This window comes from Carcharodon carcharias, chromosome 9 (assembly GCF_017639515.1).
Source record: "Carcharodon carcharias isolate sCarCar2 chromosome 9, sCarCar2.pri, whole genome shotgun sequence".
In the NCBI taxonomy this organism is placed as follows: domain Eukaryota; kingdom Metazoa; phylum Chordata; class Chondrichthyes; order Lamniformes; family Lamnidae; genus Carcharodon; species Carcharodon carcharias.
This window is the reverse complement of record NC_054475.1, coordinates 3,588,829-3,604,982: the sequence shown is the minus strand read 5'-3', so window position 1 is coordinate 3,604,982 and position 16,154 is coordinate 3,588,829. Positions and strand designations below refer to the sequence as shown.

The 16,154-nt window shown below is 43.3% G+C and overlaps 1 protein-coding gene across 1 annotated transcript in view; it reads right to left on the bottom strand.

Annotated features, from left to right (window-relative positions):
* LOC121281919 (G1/S-specific cyclin-D2-like) overlaps positions 1-16,154 on the bottom strand; it is a 44,899-nt gene that overhangs the window by 11,623 nt on the left and 17,122 nt on the right. Inside the window, exons 3-4 of the mRNA XM_041195108.1 lie at positions 12,359-12,518; positions 10,594-10,736 (exon numbers count right to left, since the gene is read on the bottom strand). Of these exons, the coding sequence (XP_041051042.1) occupies positions 10,594-10,736; positions 12,359-12,518 (303 nt within the window). The remainder of the gene's footprint in view (positions 1-10,593; positions 10,737-12,358; positions 12,519-16,154) is intronic.

The following is a 16,154-nucleotide window of genomic DNA, read 5'->3' as shown; positions in this document are numbered from 1 at the left end:
TGTGCGCCCGCCGACCTGTCAATGGCCCAATTAATGTAATCAGTGGACCAGCCCGTCCAACCTTAAGGTTGGTGGACAGGCCGGGATCCCTGGTGGGCTTCGGAAAAAGCATCAAACCTCATCCACAGGTGGGATGTGGCTTCATGTATTTTTTATAAATTTTTAATAAAAAGGGAAACTGAAAGTGATGGAAATGTCCCAACTCACCTGACAGTGTCACATGAGGGGACATGTTAGAGAATTTTTTAAAAAAATGTTTTTCAGTATTTTTTAACGTGGAGCCGAACTCCGAGGCAGCACTTAACATGTGCGAAAGTGCACACTCAGCGGTCAGGGAATCTCCCCACCCCCAAACGCGCACAGGGAACGCTCAGCGCTTCCTTGCGGATGTCACGCTGGGTGGGCCTTAATTGGCCCGCCCACATAAAATGGCGGCGTGCCTCCACAAGCCTGCTCTTGAACTCCGCCCCCCACACCCACCCGCCGATGGGGGGAAAATTCTGCCCATTATGTGTAATTAGATTTGATTACCTACCTTACACAGACCAAGGTGTTTAAAAACAATCAATCAATCAGTGCAAACAGAAAAATCCAGGACACAATCAATATTAAACCTGAAACTTCCCAAGAACCCTGGCTCGGTCACAATGCTCAAGTTTAAAATTAAGACAATCAGGAATACTTAATGTGTGATTAAACAATTTATACTCTACACACTTAACAAACCAGGCAATTCATACTTCAGGTGTGATGCTAATAATGGTGCTGTATTCTCCAATGGGACAAGGGAAGATAAGATGGAGGGAAAAGAGGCACAGCATTTCCACGATGAACACATCTGAACACAAGCACAGGTCACCATCCTACAAATGCTCTCCATGCACTAACCCCGGCCATCTGCCATGAGAGAGAATGGGGTGTGTTTAAAATTTCCCCAATACATGCACCACATGTGTGAATCACCCCTTAACTGAGGATGGGCTCTTGATTCTTTCACTTGGATGCACTACAGCTTGGCTAGCGAGTGTGTGGTCAATCGAAATTTTGGGGGCTGTAGCTCTTTGCAGGGAATAAAAAATGAGTCAAAAAGCAAAGTGTAATGTCTCAAGCCTGTGGTGGCACTGAATTCTTTATTTCATCATCCTTGATTAAATTTCAAATCCTGTCTCCCACCTTTTAATTCTGTGATTTTCCTCATGACCACTGACCATCTATCATTTCCCCCAAGCCAGCTTCTCTTTCAAATCTGCTGACTTCAAGCCAGTCATCAAAAATCCCACAACGGACTCTTCTGTTGTTGCAAACCACTGCTCCATCTAAAACCTACCTGAAGGCATCGTGTGCTTCCCAAATCCATGCCCATTTTTCCACATCCCCATGTTTGATTCTCTCCCATGAGGTTTTGGCACCTGCCACAGCATTGAAATAACCCGAAGCAAAGTCACAAGTGACCTCCTGTGTGACTGTGACGCATTACTCTTCTTGACCTGCCTTCAGCATTTGACATGGTTAAGCAAGCCCCCTCCAACACATCTCCCCCAACTGACCTCACCAATAAGTTTATGGTCAGAAAAAGCAATTAGTAAAGAATACAGGATCATGGGATTCATAAATAGGGCCGTAGAGTACAAAAGCAACAAAAGTTATGGTGAACCTTTATAAGACACTAAAATGGCCTCGACTGGAGAAGTGTGTCGAATTCTGGGCGTCACATTTTATGAAGGACGTGAAGACATTAGAAAGTGTGCAAAGATTCATGAGAAGATTCCATGGATGGACTTCAGTTACACAGATAGATTAAAGAGAACAACCCCAGTTCCTCCAGAGGAGAGAAGATCAAGGGCAGATTTGATAGAGGTGTTCAAAATCATGAGGGGGGTCTGGGCAGAATGGATAAGGATAAACTGTTTCTGGTGGTAGAAGGGTCGTGAACCATGGAAAAAGAACCAAAGGCATCATGAGGAAAAGCTTTTTTAAAAAGCTCTGTGTGGTTAGGATCCAGAATGCATCATCTGAGAGGACGGGAGCGGCAGATTCAATCGTGGTTTTTTAAAAAAAAAACAAATTGGATAATTATTTGAAGAGGAAAAGTTTACAGGGCTACAAGGAAAAGGCAGGTGAGTGGGACTGGCTGACTTGCTCTCGCAGAGACCAGCACAGACATGACAGCCTGAATGGCCTCCTTCTGTGCATTAAGCATTCTGATTCTACTCCTGCAACAAATTAACTTCTCCCCTTCCCCTCACACTTGCTGAAGAGGCAGGTGGTAAAGGACATCTTAAAGGAGGAAATTCCTGAGCTGAGGCCTAAAAGGCCCTGAAGGCAAGGCCATCAATGATAGGGAAAAGAGATGGGAGTATGCATAAGGGACCAGAGTCAGAGGAATACCGAGTTCTTGGAAGATTATTGGGCTGCAGGAGGTTAGAGGTGAGGCCATGGTGGGTTTGAACTCAAGCACGGACCCCAAGGATCTATCCTCCACTCCCTCCTTTTTTTTTTTATCTGCATACTGCTCCTCAGCAACGTCACCCAACGACATGATGTCGGGTTACACCTGTAATTTAATGACACCATTTATCATCTCTATATTGGTTGAAAATTTGTCATATGTCTAGTCCTGAATGAGCTTCAATTTCCACCAGTTAAACATTGGAAACACTAAAGTGTTTGTCTTCCACCATAAACTCCAATTCCACCAACTTCACCACTCTTCTAAACACTGCCCACTCCCTCACCATTGTCTTCAGTTGAACCAGAGTCTCTTATCTGACCCTAAGCTGAGCTATCAACCACACATCCTCTCCTTAACAAAGGCCATCTACTTCCATCTCCAAACTGTCGTGTCTCTGCTCTTGCCTCAGCCCATCAGCTGTTGAAACGCTCATCCATGCTTTTGTTACCTTCAAACATGACAATTCCAATTTTGTCCTGGCTGATCCTCAATCTTCTGCCCTCCATAAAGTTGGGTGTATCCAAAACTGCTGTTCATATCCTGACCTGCACTAAGTCTCATTCGCCCATCAACCCTGTGCTAACTGACCTACACTGGATGTTGGTTCACCAACATCTCAAATTTCAAATTCTTATGCTTGAGTTCAAACCCACTATAGCCTCACCTCTAACCTCCTGCAGCCCAATAATCTTCCAAGAACTCGTTGTTCCTCTGACTCTGGTCTCTTATGCGTACTCCCATCTCTTTTCCCTATCATTGATGGCCTTGCCTTCAGGGCCTTTTGGGCCCCAGCTCAGGAATTTCCTCCTTTAAGATGTCCTTTACCATCTGCCTCTTCGGCCAAGCTTTTCATCACCCCTCCCAATGTTTCCTCCTTTGGCTCCCTGTCATATTTGCTTGTATTATGCTCCTGTGAAGCTCCCTGGGACATTTTCCTACAAGAAAGTCAACATTACAAATATTTACTGTTGTCGTGGTCTCCCTCCCACCCATGAATTCCCCTCACCAGATGAGGGTGATATTCAGTTAGAGTCAAATAGAACAATCCTTAAATGCATAGTATCAGCTTTTGCGCTGGTGTGTGGGGTGCTCAAGCACAGGTTCCCACATATACTCGATAGCAGCTTGCAAGAAAGCTACTCACCATCTTGGTGAGTGTTATGATTTCTCAAAAGCAGTGCATTTACCAACTACAGAAAACACATTACCAGCAAAGGTTATTGAATCAGTCTGAAATTAACCAAATTTCCCCAGTTTCAGCACACTGCTGTATTGTGAAACACATCATTTTGCAGGAACCATACATAACAGAAGTAGGTGACCTTTTAAGCAAGAGTAGGTGGCTGCAGTGGTCACTGAACAAGTTTAATCTCAAGTTAACTCAGCTACAGTACACACAATGTGAAAGATCTGTACATCTAATTCACCTCCAACTTATAGCTTAGAATGTTCAGACATCTGAGCGTCAAAGTTTATACATAAGCTGCATACACACTGCAACAAAAATCAGATCTACAGGCCAGGATTAGTTCTGTCAGTCCTGCCCATTTGCTACTTTAATATCATAGATGTTAAGTTTGGATAACTTATTTGAGCTTATTATGGTGAACCCAAGGGTTGATTTTCTAACTTTGCGCTCCTCACAGGAATCTTACTCACTGGAAGATCATATTGGAAATTTAGGAGCACAGGTTTACCAGAGATAGTTGGAAAATGATGAGCAGCACAATCCTCAATTTCTGTTCTGGGCTTCTAGAAGGGAGGGTCAAGCCAGCTCCATCCAATATTCTGAATTCAAACAGTGCAAAGATCCAGAACAGTGTTACTCAATGCAAGCGTACAAGGTCATTGACAACCACACTGAAATTCCTTTTCCTAGTTTACAGATGGGTAGATGGCAATAACTCCAGAAGTGGGACCAGCTGACAGGCTGCGTCAAAAACCTCACTGTGGAAAATGGCACACTTTTCTGCCTTAAAATTTACGGAAGGGAGTACTTATACCCCACTGCTGAAACCTATATAGCGCCTCCAACTGCAATACACATCCTCTTTGTCAGTATGGTTCAATGGAACAATTCCATTGCCTGAACTCTTACAGTTGACCCAAGGAATGCAGCAAGCAACATTCATAGGAACACCTTCAAACAACAGGAGGGAACATCCTGTTCTAGCCTTAGTCGCACTTTATACTTCAATATTAGTACAATGTACTAAGTTCAAACAGATCACTATAAAAAACTCAAAACAGACTGAATAAACCTTAATAAAGCAGAGAATATTAACAGCACGATCACTGACGAAAAGAAAAGCTCAACCAAATTTACTTTAAAGCTAGGAAATTGTCTTGACAATCGGATCTATGATTACCTACTTTCCAATCTTTGAGCTGCTATTGCGTTTGTCAAGTTTCCTCTTGAGTATTTAAGGCAGTTTACAGGCAAGTCATGGCTACCAATATAAAAGCAAAATACTGTGGATGCTGGAAATCTGAAACAAACACAAATTGCTGGAAAAACTCAGCAGCTCTGACAGCATCTGTGGAGAGAAAGACAGAGTTAACATCGAATCCAGATGACTCTTCTTCAGAACTAAAGAGAAGTAGAAATCTGATGAAATATATACTGTTTAAGGGGGGTGGGACAGATGAAGCTGGATAGAAGGCCAGTGATAGGTGGAGGCAAAAGAGAGATTGCAAAAGATGTCATAAACCAAAGGTTGAAGGGGTGTTGATGGTGGTGACACTGGCTAAAGGAGGTGCTAATGGAGACGTTAAAGGTAGAAAGCAGGATGAGCAAGAGACAGATGGTCCTATTGGGGGTGGGGTGGGGGACAGTGTGGGAGAAAAGGTCAAAATAGGCTAAAAGACGGGGATAAAACAATGAATGGAAATAAATTTTTTAAATGATAATAGGAATGGGTGAGAAAAAATGTCTATATAAAAACTAATATTTGAAAAAAAGGGATCAAAAAGGGATGAGGATGGAAGAGAGTTCATGATGTGAAATTGTTGAACTCAATTTTAAGTCCGAATATTGAGTTCAACAACTTCAGATCGTGAACTCTCTCCTCCCTCATCCCTTTTTGATCCCCTTTTTTCAAATATTTATTTAAAAATTTTTCTATCTACATTTTTTCCCCACCTATTTCAATTATTTAAATTTATTTCCATTCATTGTTTTATCCCCACCTTTTAGCCTATTTTGATCTTTCTCCCACCCTAACCCCACTAGGGCCACCTGTCACATGTTCATCCAGCTTTCTACTCTTAACGTCACCATTAGCACCTTCCGTTAGCCAGAACCACCACCATCAACACCCCTTCAGCCTTTGGTATATGACACCTTTTGCAATCTCTCTTTTGCCTCCACCTATCACTGGCCTTCTATCCAGCTTCATCTGTCCCACCCCCTTAAACAGTATATGTTTCACCACATTTCTACTTCTCTTTAGTTCTGAAGAAGAGTCATCTGGACTCGAAACGTTAACTCTTTCTCTCCACAGATGTTGTCAGACCTGCTGAGCTTTTCCAGCAATTTTTATTTTTGTTCCATGGCTACCAATATAATTTTGCACCTTCAAATATAATTACCAACTGCACCCTGGATGAGGCAATGGTGAGGTGCAAATTCACCACCATGATTCTTCACAGCATATCTTTGTATTGCTGTTGGCAACCGATGACTGGAGCCCAAGAAATGACCCTGCTCTGCCCTCCCCCAGGAAAGCGAGGGCATTGAAAGATGAATCACTCAAGAAACCTTCCAAGCCCCATCACTTGGCAGTCAGAGGGCATGGTCTAAAAAGGCAGTGGGAAAGAGAAAGTAAAAAGCTTAATGCAAAAACTCGCAAGGATGTTACTGGGCTTCACTCGAACACGACACTGCTGCAGCATTAGCATAGGATGATAAAAATCGACAGCACTTTTATCTCACAAGTGCGACAATTTAAAAAAAAAAAATGAGGGCAGTCTATTCTTACTAGGAATTTAAAAGAAATGCTTCGAGGTTCAAATTGCAGAGGAAGTGGTGAACTAAAATAGTACCTCCACTACGTCATTACTAAGAATTCTCACCTCCTGCACCAATGGAAACATTGGTGACTGCATCTGTCGATCCTAAATGTTATACAACAAAGTGTCAGAGTCCAGAGCCTCACCAATAATAGCCACTAAAACATGAAATGTATGTTTTTTAAAAAAAAAGCAAAATACAAAGCATGAAGCACATGCTTAATACAGAACTAATTCACACCTGCCAGATCTTTATTGAGAAGGTTGAAGGACAGTGCAGCAGCACACACTGAAGCCCTGTTACAGTAATATGTTTTAATCTTCATACATCTTTTGTACTTGGGGGGAAAATAGCCATACTAGTTAATCGTCTTGATATTTTCCGACAGATACGGCACTCCACTAAAGAGATGAATACAGCCTCCCATCTGTTCTCTTTCAACCAGACTACCCCACAAGGCAGCGTACAAATACCTAAGCTATTGGTTTTGTCCGCATCTATGCGGTTGTCGTAACTTTAGAAGTAGCCAGATTCCTTTCACCTATTGCCATCTATTATACACCACTCGCTCCAGCATTTCCAATCCACAATGCTGAGGCACATCCTGCAAAGAGCAGCCTTTTTAAAAACTTCAACAGCTGTCAAAGAGGAAGGCAGTTGAAAACCCAAAGAGAACAACAACTCTTGGGAAAAAAAAAAATAAAGCCAGCTGGAGTGCAGGTAACACTGCTGCCGAGCAGTGGTATTGAGTGCTTGACAGAAAGCAAGATCAAAGAGTGAGAATAATACACTGTAGTAAACTCATCCCAGTCTTTCTGCTGCAGAATGAATAGCAGAACAAGAGCCTTTGGGGCCAGTCGCACCATAATTGGTTCCAATTACCAGGATCAAAGGAGAGGCAGGAAACTAGACTCTGAACAGCCTATCCAGCTAACAGCTTGGCTATTTCTTATTTCTTCCCAATTGACACCCCCCCCCACCCCCTCCACCCACCCCTTAATTCTGTTTTAAAAAAATCACAAAAGGGAAATGCAATAAAAGCAACATGTTTTAAAATATCAGCTTCAGAACAGTTTTGTGCAAAATATACATATCCAGGGTAACGTGATGAGTATACACTCGCTGCTTCCTGTACTGAGGGGAGTTACTTGGATATAAACACCACCCCCAACCACCACCCCCATCAAATTCAAGGGTTGATACTTTTTATGCAACACAGCTACGTGTCAGTCTTGACAGCTCAACAGTGACCTCTTCTTTATCCTAGTTTGCATGAGGCATCACCCAGATTCTGCACTAAATAGGCAATTGTTGCTGTGGCAATCTGATTTCCAAAGCATGTCACAGAGCAGGGCAGTTAATTGCTAGACATATCCGGTACATACCTCCCCCTATGGCTTAGTGGGTAAATGCACCACTTGAGTGTGATACTGAGCCACCTCAACATAATGCAGACTAGGCAGCTTCTCAGCTAAATCTCCAGCTTACGTCAAGTTTGCTGGGATGTAAGAGCTAGTCTCAAAGCCGGAGAGGGGAGGCGTGTCTGGAATCAGCCAAGGTTCAGGATTGCTATTCATTGTTTCATGTTGAAAAATGCACAGATGTTTCAGGTAAGCATGTGATCAGTTAGGATACCCTGGGCTCTGAAGCAGGGTCACACAGACTCGAAAGGTTAACTTTGTTTCTCCACAGATGCTGTCAGACCTGCTGAGATTTTCCAGCATTTTGCTTTTATTTCAGATTTCCAACATCCATAGTATTGTGCATTTATCTTAAGATACCCTGTATCATTGATTAGTCTGCAAATGGTCTGGGAACGTGTGTAGGTAATGATGGACTGCCAACATTGGAACCGTGCCCAACATGGATCAGCCAGCCCCAGGTGAGCAAAGGACAAAAAAACATCTGACACTTCAAGAAGTTATAATTTAAGAACTTTCACTGCAAAAGTCGTTGCTCCAACACAGCACCTGTCTCAATGATAATTTATAACCCTGACCAGTTGCACCCACAGATAATGTCCTAACAACACTGAATACATGATGATCCTTAGTATAAATTGCTCATCCACAGCACTACACAGACTTGAGGTGTTTCAGGAAGAGAGACCGTGTGAAAAGACTCAAACAGGTTAACACCATCCCTTAAAAAAAAATTTCACAGGAGCACTCCAGACTATGAAGGGAACTTACTTTCAGACTCTGAATTGCCTGGAACACTCACCAGTGCAGTGCTACATTCCAGATCATTAGTGGAGTATGCCCAGAGACTGATTTGTGTAAACATTAAAAGGTCCTTGCCCCTAAAGAGAAGGATGCTGGGTGTTCAACAACTGTGACTCAGTCAGGAGTACGCTAGTCTCCTGAGTCAGAAGGCTGTGAGTTCAAGTCTCACTCCAGAGATTTGAGCACTACTTCTAGGCTGACATTCCAGTGCAATACCGAGGGAGTGCTGCACTGCTGGTCTTTTGAATGAGATATTAAAGTGAAGCTGCCATCTGCCCTCTTAAGTGGGCGCAAAAGATCCCATGAGACTATTCAAGGAGCAATGATCAATATTTAGTCCTCAACCAACATCATTAATTATTTGGAAAAATGCAGCAGGTCTGGCAGCATCAGCGGAGAAGAGCAAAGTTGACGTTTCGAGTCCTCGTGACCCTTCCACAGAGCTGTTGAAGGGTCATGAGGACTCGAAACGTCAACTTTGCTCTTCTCCGCCGATGCTGCCAGACTTGCTGAGTTTTTCCAGGTATTTCTGTTTTTGTTCTGGATTTCCAGCATCCGCAATTTTTTTGTTTTTATCATTGTTTATTTGGTCATTATCACAATGCTGTTTGTTATTTGCACAGTTCCAACAGATGTTACTATACCTGCATCCTAGGACCAATAGTCAGCACGAAAATTTATCAACAGGAAAGACATAAGTGGAGCACAAAATGTAACTTCATGGTTGCTGATTACTGTGGACTCCTTTAATATACAACGTTAATGATGCCCAACTGACATATAAAAGTGCTTAATTGGTTACTCTCAAGGTGTGCTGTTCCAGCAAATGGTGGCTCAGCTAGTGTTCCAGAGATAAATCAAGGACACCGTGTACACAGTGATTCAAAGGCTACCATTTTCAAGTGAAGAATACCACTGATCCAGTTCAAATGCTTTCTAAACTCATCTCAGATACTGTAGCATCTGTATGTTCAGCGTGGACTCAGGAGGAATTAATTACATGGGAAGTAAGGTTTTTACTTCAGAGTATGATTATCAATTATTAATTTCCATTATTGCTGGATGAAAGCCTTCCCCTAGGAGCTAATTGCAACTGGGCAACCTGGAAGTGCCTGAACAGACTTGGGACAGGTGGAGGTCGTTCAAAGGTGTCACTAAGCAAATGGGGATATACAACCAGCCCGACAACTTGTGAATGTGGAACTGAGCCACAGACTATGCAACGTCTCCTGCAACGCCTGTCGCTAGAGGAACCCTGCACTGTTACAGATCTTGCCGAATTCAACAACAAGGCGCAAAAATGTGTCCAGTTCTGGCTGGGCCATGTATAGACTGTCCGTGGACACGATAAGAAGATTACTCTCCTTTAAACCTATCTCTTTGACCAAGCTTTTAATCATCTGTCCTAGTATCCTTATGTGGCTGTGTCCAATTTTATTTGGAAACGTTCCTGTGAAACACCCTGGTACGTTTTACTACACTAAAGCTGCTATATAAATGCAAGTTGTTATTGTTATAAAGGGATACTTTGATGTTTGCTCTACAACAGTTGATCTGGGGGGGGTGTGGGTGGGGGGGGGGAAGAGAGCTTTAGATTGCAATGGAACTTTGTGATACATCATTAATACTTTAAATAACGAGTGCAGCATCAAGTGATGAGGAGGTCTGGAATTTAAGCTGCAACTTCAGTGAAGCAGTTGGGATGTAGATTGATAAACTATCTGGGTTACATTCCAACTTGAAAGGAGAAAAAAGTGCTTTATTTTTTTAAAAAGTGACTGATTGTAGACAAGTTACCCCTGTTTTCCTTGTTCAGCTCAGAGGTCTATGAGGAACTAGATGGTCTATTAATGAATTAGTTCCAGGTCTTTCATCCTCTCTTATATACTCTGTTCCAAACTCACCAGTTCTGTGCAGGTGATCTTGGCCAGCAGCTCAGTCAAAGACTCGTCTGAAAGGGAGCGGCAAGGGATGCCAAGTCCACGGATTGCTGCAGCTATGCTTCCTGTTGCTATCATTGAAGGTGGATACATGGCAAAATTGAAATCTGAAACAGATACACACGCATACAAAAATTAAAATCATTGCAGGATTTTCAAAACCTGAGTTGACTGAATAAGATAATCAAATCACTGGGCTGTACCAACAGTTATTCGACAAGTATTTAATATGCGTAAGTCCAAATGCATTAAATGACAAAATTATATGCACAGCAAGATTCCACTGACAAAAATTAGATCAGTTACTCTTACGTTTTGGTGATGGTGGTGGCCAAAACACAGACACTCTTTGAACAGTGCCATAGGATCTTTAAGATCCACTGGAACAGGCTCTTACTTTAAAGTCTGTAACTCTGCAGGTACAGTATCTTTCAGCACCACACTACAGTGTTAGTCAAGACTGTGCTCAAACTCTGCAATGAGGCTCAACCTGAAGCATCTGACTCAGAGACAAGGGTCAAGTGAGCTAGGCTACAAAGATGGTGTTTCAGGATATTATTACTCTTAAAGCACTGATTCCTGAAATCCGAAATGAATTGCCAACATCCAAACACAGGCTTTTTGCCTTCCTCAGTTTGGTTCATGACAACAAACTGGCTTTGGGGTCCACCCTGTTCCTGCAGTGTGCCACCAATAGCTTGGACCTCCTCGTTCTTAAAACAGACAGCTACAACTCAAACTATTCCATCCCCTTTACTGAGGGGAGACAAAGGCAAACAGGAATTGTTTATAAATGAGGGATTAAGCCTGTGTTTCGGAATATGTCATTCCATAGCCACTGGCTCAATAACAAAATAAATTATGTTTTACTTCCTGTCAAGTAAAGTTTGTAGCTGGTGGTCTATGATTGCTCCCACGAGTTCCTGGACTGACTGCGTCTCCATCTAGGCTTGGCACAGCATGTTAAGATGTTACATACACCTTATGGTAAAATTTCCAATTTCAGCTGCACCATTAGCAAGGAGGAAACCAGTTCATTTATGGAGGCCTGACCTTTGCTTCATGGAAGGAAAAGGAGCGAGTTACTCCAAGTCCTTCTTACGCATTTCCCAGAGGTTGATAACAAAATGGGGTTCACAGAAGGCTGACGACAGCACATTGACTGCCCCCCCCCCCCCCAAACCCACCCACCCGCCTGGAGCAGTATGTGGCCTCCAGACATTCTAGCATTTAGAATAATTGTGTGTGTGTTGGGTCATGCTGCAACAGTGAGGCAAGGAACTTCCCTTCATCCTTACGTCTGCTATGAACCAAACCCAAAATCCGTTTAAGGAAAATCTGGCAACACAAACAGTAGCTTTGCTCCAGCCAATATCTTTATAGCATTTGTATGAAGAGAATGGAAACAGAAGTCTTTGCCACTGATAGCATCAATCCCATTGTAGTGGGTATCTCCCCCGGTCAGTAAAAACTACAGCCAAAGAACAATAGAGGGTTGTGATTATAACAGCTTTTAGAAATACCATTCATCTATTATTTGGTTTCAAAAAGTGTAACAAAATAACTTGCAAAGAAGAGATTTACAATTTTATTACACATTACAAATATCTTCCCCATGAGATTAATTACGGCTGCTCCTATATAAGAATTAGCTTCTCAATCTCCACATTTATGAAGTAAATTTCCTTTATTTCTATATAAAAAAAACCAATGTCAAACAACAAAATACCTGTAGCACACATGGCAATGAATGTCTGAGTGTGTTTCTTAATAAGTTCCAGCTTGTCCACTGGAAAGGCCAGCTTCCCCAGGATATGTTCAATAAAATCATTTGGAGTTATGGCTGAGAGATCCCACTTCAGTTTCCCAAGGACAACTATCTCCCAATCCTGAGGAAGATAAAAAATTCTACATGTTAGACAATTACTGAGTGTCTCTACACATAGATTTTAAAAAAAAAATCTTGTAACTGAACCATTTCATGCTCAGACACTTAATTATTTTCTATGCCGTGATTTAATCATGCCCTCGTATGACATTTTAGATCCCTAAGTAATGCCCGTCCTTGTGGAATGCATAAGAAGTAGCACTATAACAAGCTAAACTATCCGTACTTAGTATTATGCTTACCTCTCAGCCCTCACAAAGCTAAGTGGCACTGCTACCCTTACCCAGCCCCCAAATGCCTTCAAAACAAGCCTGTTTATCCATTTCTGACAACTTCAGTGCATTTTTCATAGTTTTCTACATAACTAATTGACTTGCTGCTTTTCTTCTCCCCTCACAAAAATAAATCCTGCTTCACGAAAACCATCACCTATACTTTTTTGATTTGCCAGCAGAAAGCTGACTTGACCATCCAAAATCTTCCACCCTCATCTTGCCTTCCAATTTACCTGCCCCAAAAGCCTTTCTCCCCTTGTTGTGGCTCCTACCTTGCCGACCAGGTTAGTCCTCGCTCTGCCATCCATTCCACTTGCAGCCTATTCAATTATGAAGAATAAGGACCCACCCTGTTTCCCACTGCTAGCTTTACCCATTGTGGTCCTATTAAAATGATGAACCAGCTCCATTCCCATATCTGGCTAATTTCATCCATTTGCACACTACCTTGAACTGCCATTTACACTACAATTTCCAACACTGATTTATGGGGAGGCGATGGCGTAGTGGTATTGTTGCTGGACTAGTAATGTGCTGGGGACCCGGGGTCAAATCCCACCCTGCCAAATTCAATAAAAAAATACTCTGCAATTAAGAATCTAATGATGACCATGAAACCAAGATCAATTGTGGGAAAAACCCATCTGGTTCACTAATGTCCTTTAGAGAAGGAATCTGCTGTCCTTACCTGGTCTGGCCTACATGTGACTCTAGACCCACAGCAATGTGGTTGACTCCTAAATGCCTCTGAAATGGCCTAGCAAGCCGCTCAGTTGTATCAAACCACTACAAAGTCTCAAAAAAGGAACGAAACCGGACAGACCACCCACCATCAAAGCACCGGAAACAACAATGGCAAACTCAACAGCGCTGTCGACTCTGCTGATACTGGGAGCTAGTACCAAAATTGGGAGAGCTGTCTCACAGATTAGTCAAGCAACAGCCTGACATAATCATCCTCACAGAATCATACCTTACAGATTTGTCCCAGAAATTGAGGATACCCTCCATCGTGTGATGTGGCACTACCACTGTGCTAAATACAGTAAGATTTTGAACAGATCTAGCAACTCAAGGCTGGGCATCCATGAGGCGCTGTGGGCCAACAACAGCAGCAGAATTGTACTCTAACACAATCTGTAACCTCATGGCCCGGCTTTTCCCCCATTCTACTATTACCAACAAGCCGGGGGTCAACCCTGGCTCAATGAAGAGTGCAGGAGGGCATGTCAGGAGCAGCACCAGGCATACCAGAAAATGAAGTGTCAACCTATATGTCAGCTATAACACAGGACTATTTGCGTGCCAAACAGCATAAGCACCAAGTGATAAACAGAGCTAAGCGATCCCACAACCAACTGATCAGATCTAAGCTCTACAGTCCTGCCACATCCAGTTGCGAATGGTGGTGGACAATTAAACAACTCACTGGAGGAGGAGGTTCCACAAATGGCCCCATCCTCAATGATGGGGGAGCCCAGCACATCGCTCCAGAAGATAAAGCTGAAACATGCCACGCCCCTAGCCAAACTGTTCCAGTACAGCTACAACACTGGAATCTACTTATGTGGAAAATTGCCTAGGTATGTCATGCACACAAAAAGCAGGACAATCCAACCCAGCCAATTACTGCCCCATCAGTCTACTCTCCATCATCAGTAATGCATCGGAAGGAGTCAACAACAGTGCTGTCAAGTGGCACTTGCTTAGCAATAACCTGCTTACTAATGCCCAGTTTGGGTTCCACCAGGGCCACTCAGCTCCTGACCTCATTACAGCTTTGGCTCAAACTTGGACAAAAGAGCTAAACTCTCAAGGTGAGGTGAGTGTGACTGCACTTGACATGAATAACACAGTTGGCCAAGTGTGGCATCAAGGAGCCCTAGCAAAACTGGAGTTAATGGGAATCAGGGGGAAACTCTCCACTGCTTAGAGTCATGCTTAGCACAAAGGAAGATGGTTGTGGTTGTTGGTCAGTCAACCCAGCTCCAGCACATCACTGCAGGAGTTCCTCAGGGTCCTGCCCTCGGCCCAACCATCTTCAGCTGCTTCATCAATGACCTTCCTTCCATCCTAAGGACAGAAGTGGGGATGTTCGCTGATGATTGCACAATGTTCAGCACCATTCGTGACTCCTCAGATACTGAAGCAGTCCATGTCCAAATGCAGCAAGCGCTGGACAATATCCAGGCTTGGGCTGAGAAGTGGCAAGTAACATTCACGCCACACAAGTGCCGGGCAATGACCATCTCCAACAACAGAGAATCTAACCATCATCACTTGAAGTTCAATGGCATTACCATCAATGAATCCCCCACTATCAACATCCTGGGGGTTACCATTGACCAGAGACTGAACTGGACTAGCCATATAAATACTGTGGCTGCAAGAGCAGGACAGAGGCTAGGAATCCTGCGAAGAGTAACTCACCTCCTGACTCTCCAAAGCTTGTCCACCATCTACAAGGCACAAGTCAGGAATGTGATGGAATGGTCCCCACTTGCCTGGATGAGAACTGCTCTCACAACACTCAAGAAGCTTGACACCATCCAGGACAAAGCAGCCCACTTGATTGGCACCACATCCACAAACATTCCCTCCCTCTACCACCAACACACAGTAGCAGCAGTGTGGACAATCTACAAGATGCACTGCAGGAATTCACCAAGGCTCCTTAGACAACATCTTCCAAACCCACAACCCCTACCATCTAGTAGGACAAGGGCAGCAGATAGGTGGGAACACCACTACCTCCAAGTCACTCACTGTCCTGACTTGGAAATATATCACTGTTCCTTCACTGTCGCTGGGTCAAAATCCTGGAACTCCCTTCCTAGCAGCACTGTGGGTGTACCTACCCCACATGGACTGCAACGGGTTCAAGGCAGCAGCTCGCCACCAACTTCTCATGGGCAACTAGGGATGGCATTAAATGCTGGCCCAACCAGCGAAGCCCACATCATGTGAATGAATAAAAAAAAAAACCTGATTGTGGCAGTGAGTCTGTACCAGATGACATCAGAAGAGATGATCAGACTGTGTGATACGAAGGTGCCAATGTGATCGAAGGCAGTGGAGGGAAGAAGATAATGATATAATGAAGCAGAGAGAGAAAGCGAGAGTCCTCCAATGACAGATCAATAAGGTTAAAGCAAAATGTTATGGACAAAGAAATAGACAAGTTGCAAAAAAAATGTTCTGGATTGGGGGAAGAGTGGATTTTAGAAAAATAAGGCAGCATCTGGCCAAGGTAGACTGCGAAGAGCTGCTTGTGGGGAAATCTACAGAGGAGCAATGGGAGGTGTTCAATAAGGAAATGGGGAGGGTGCAGGGTCAACATGTTCCCTCTAGGGTGATAGGAA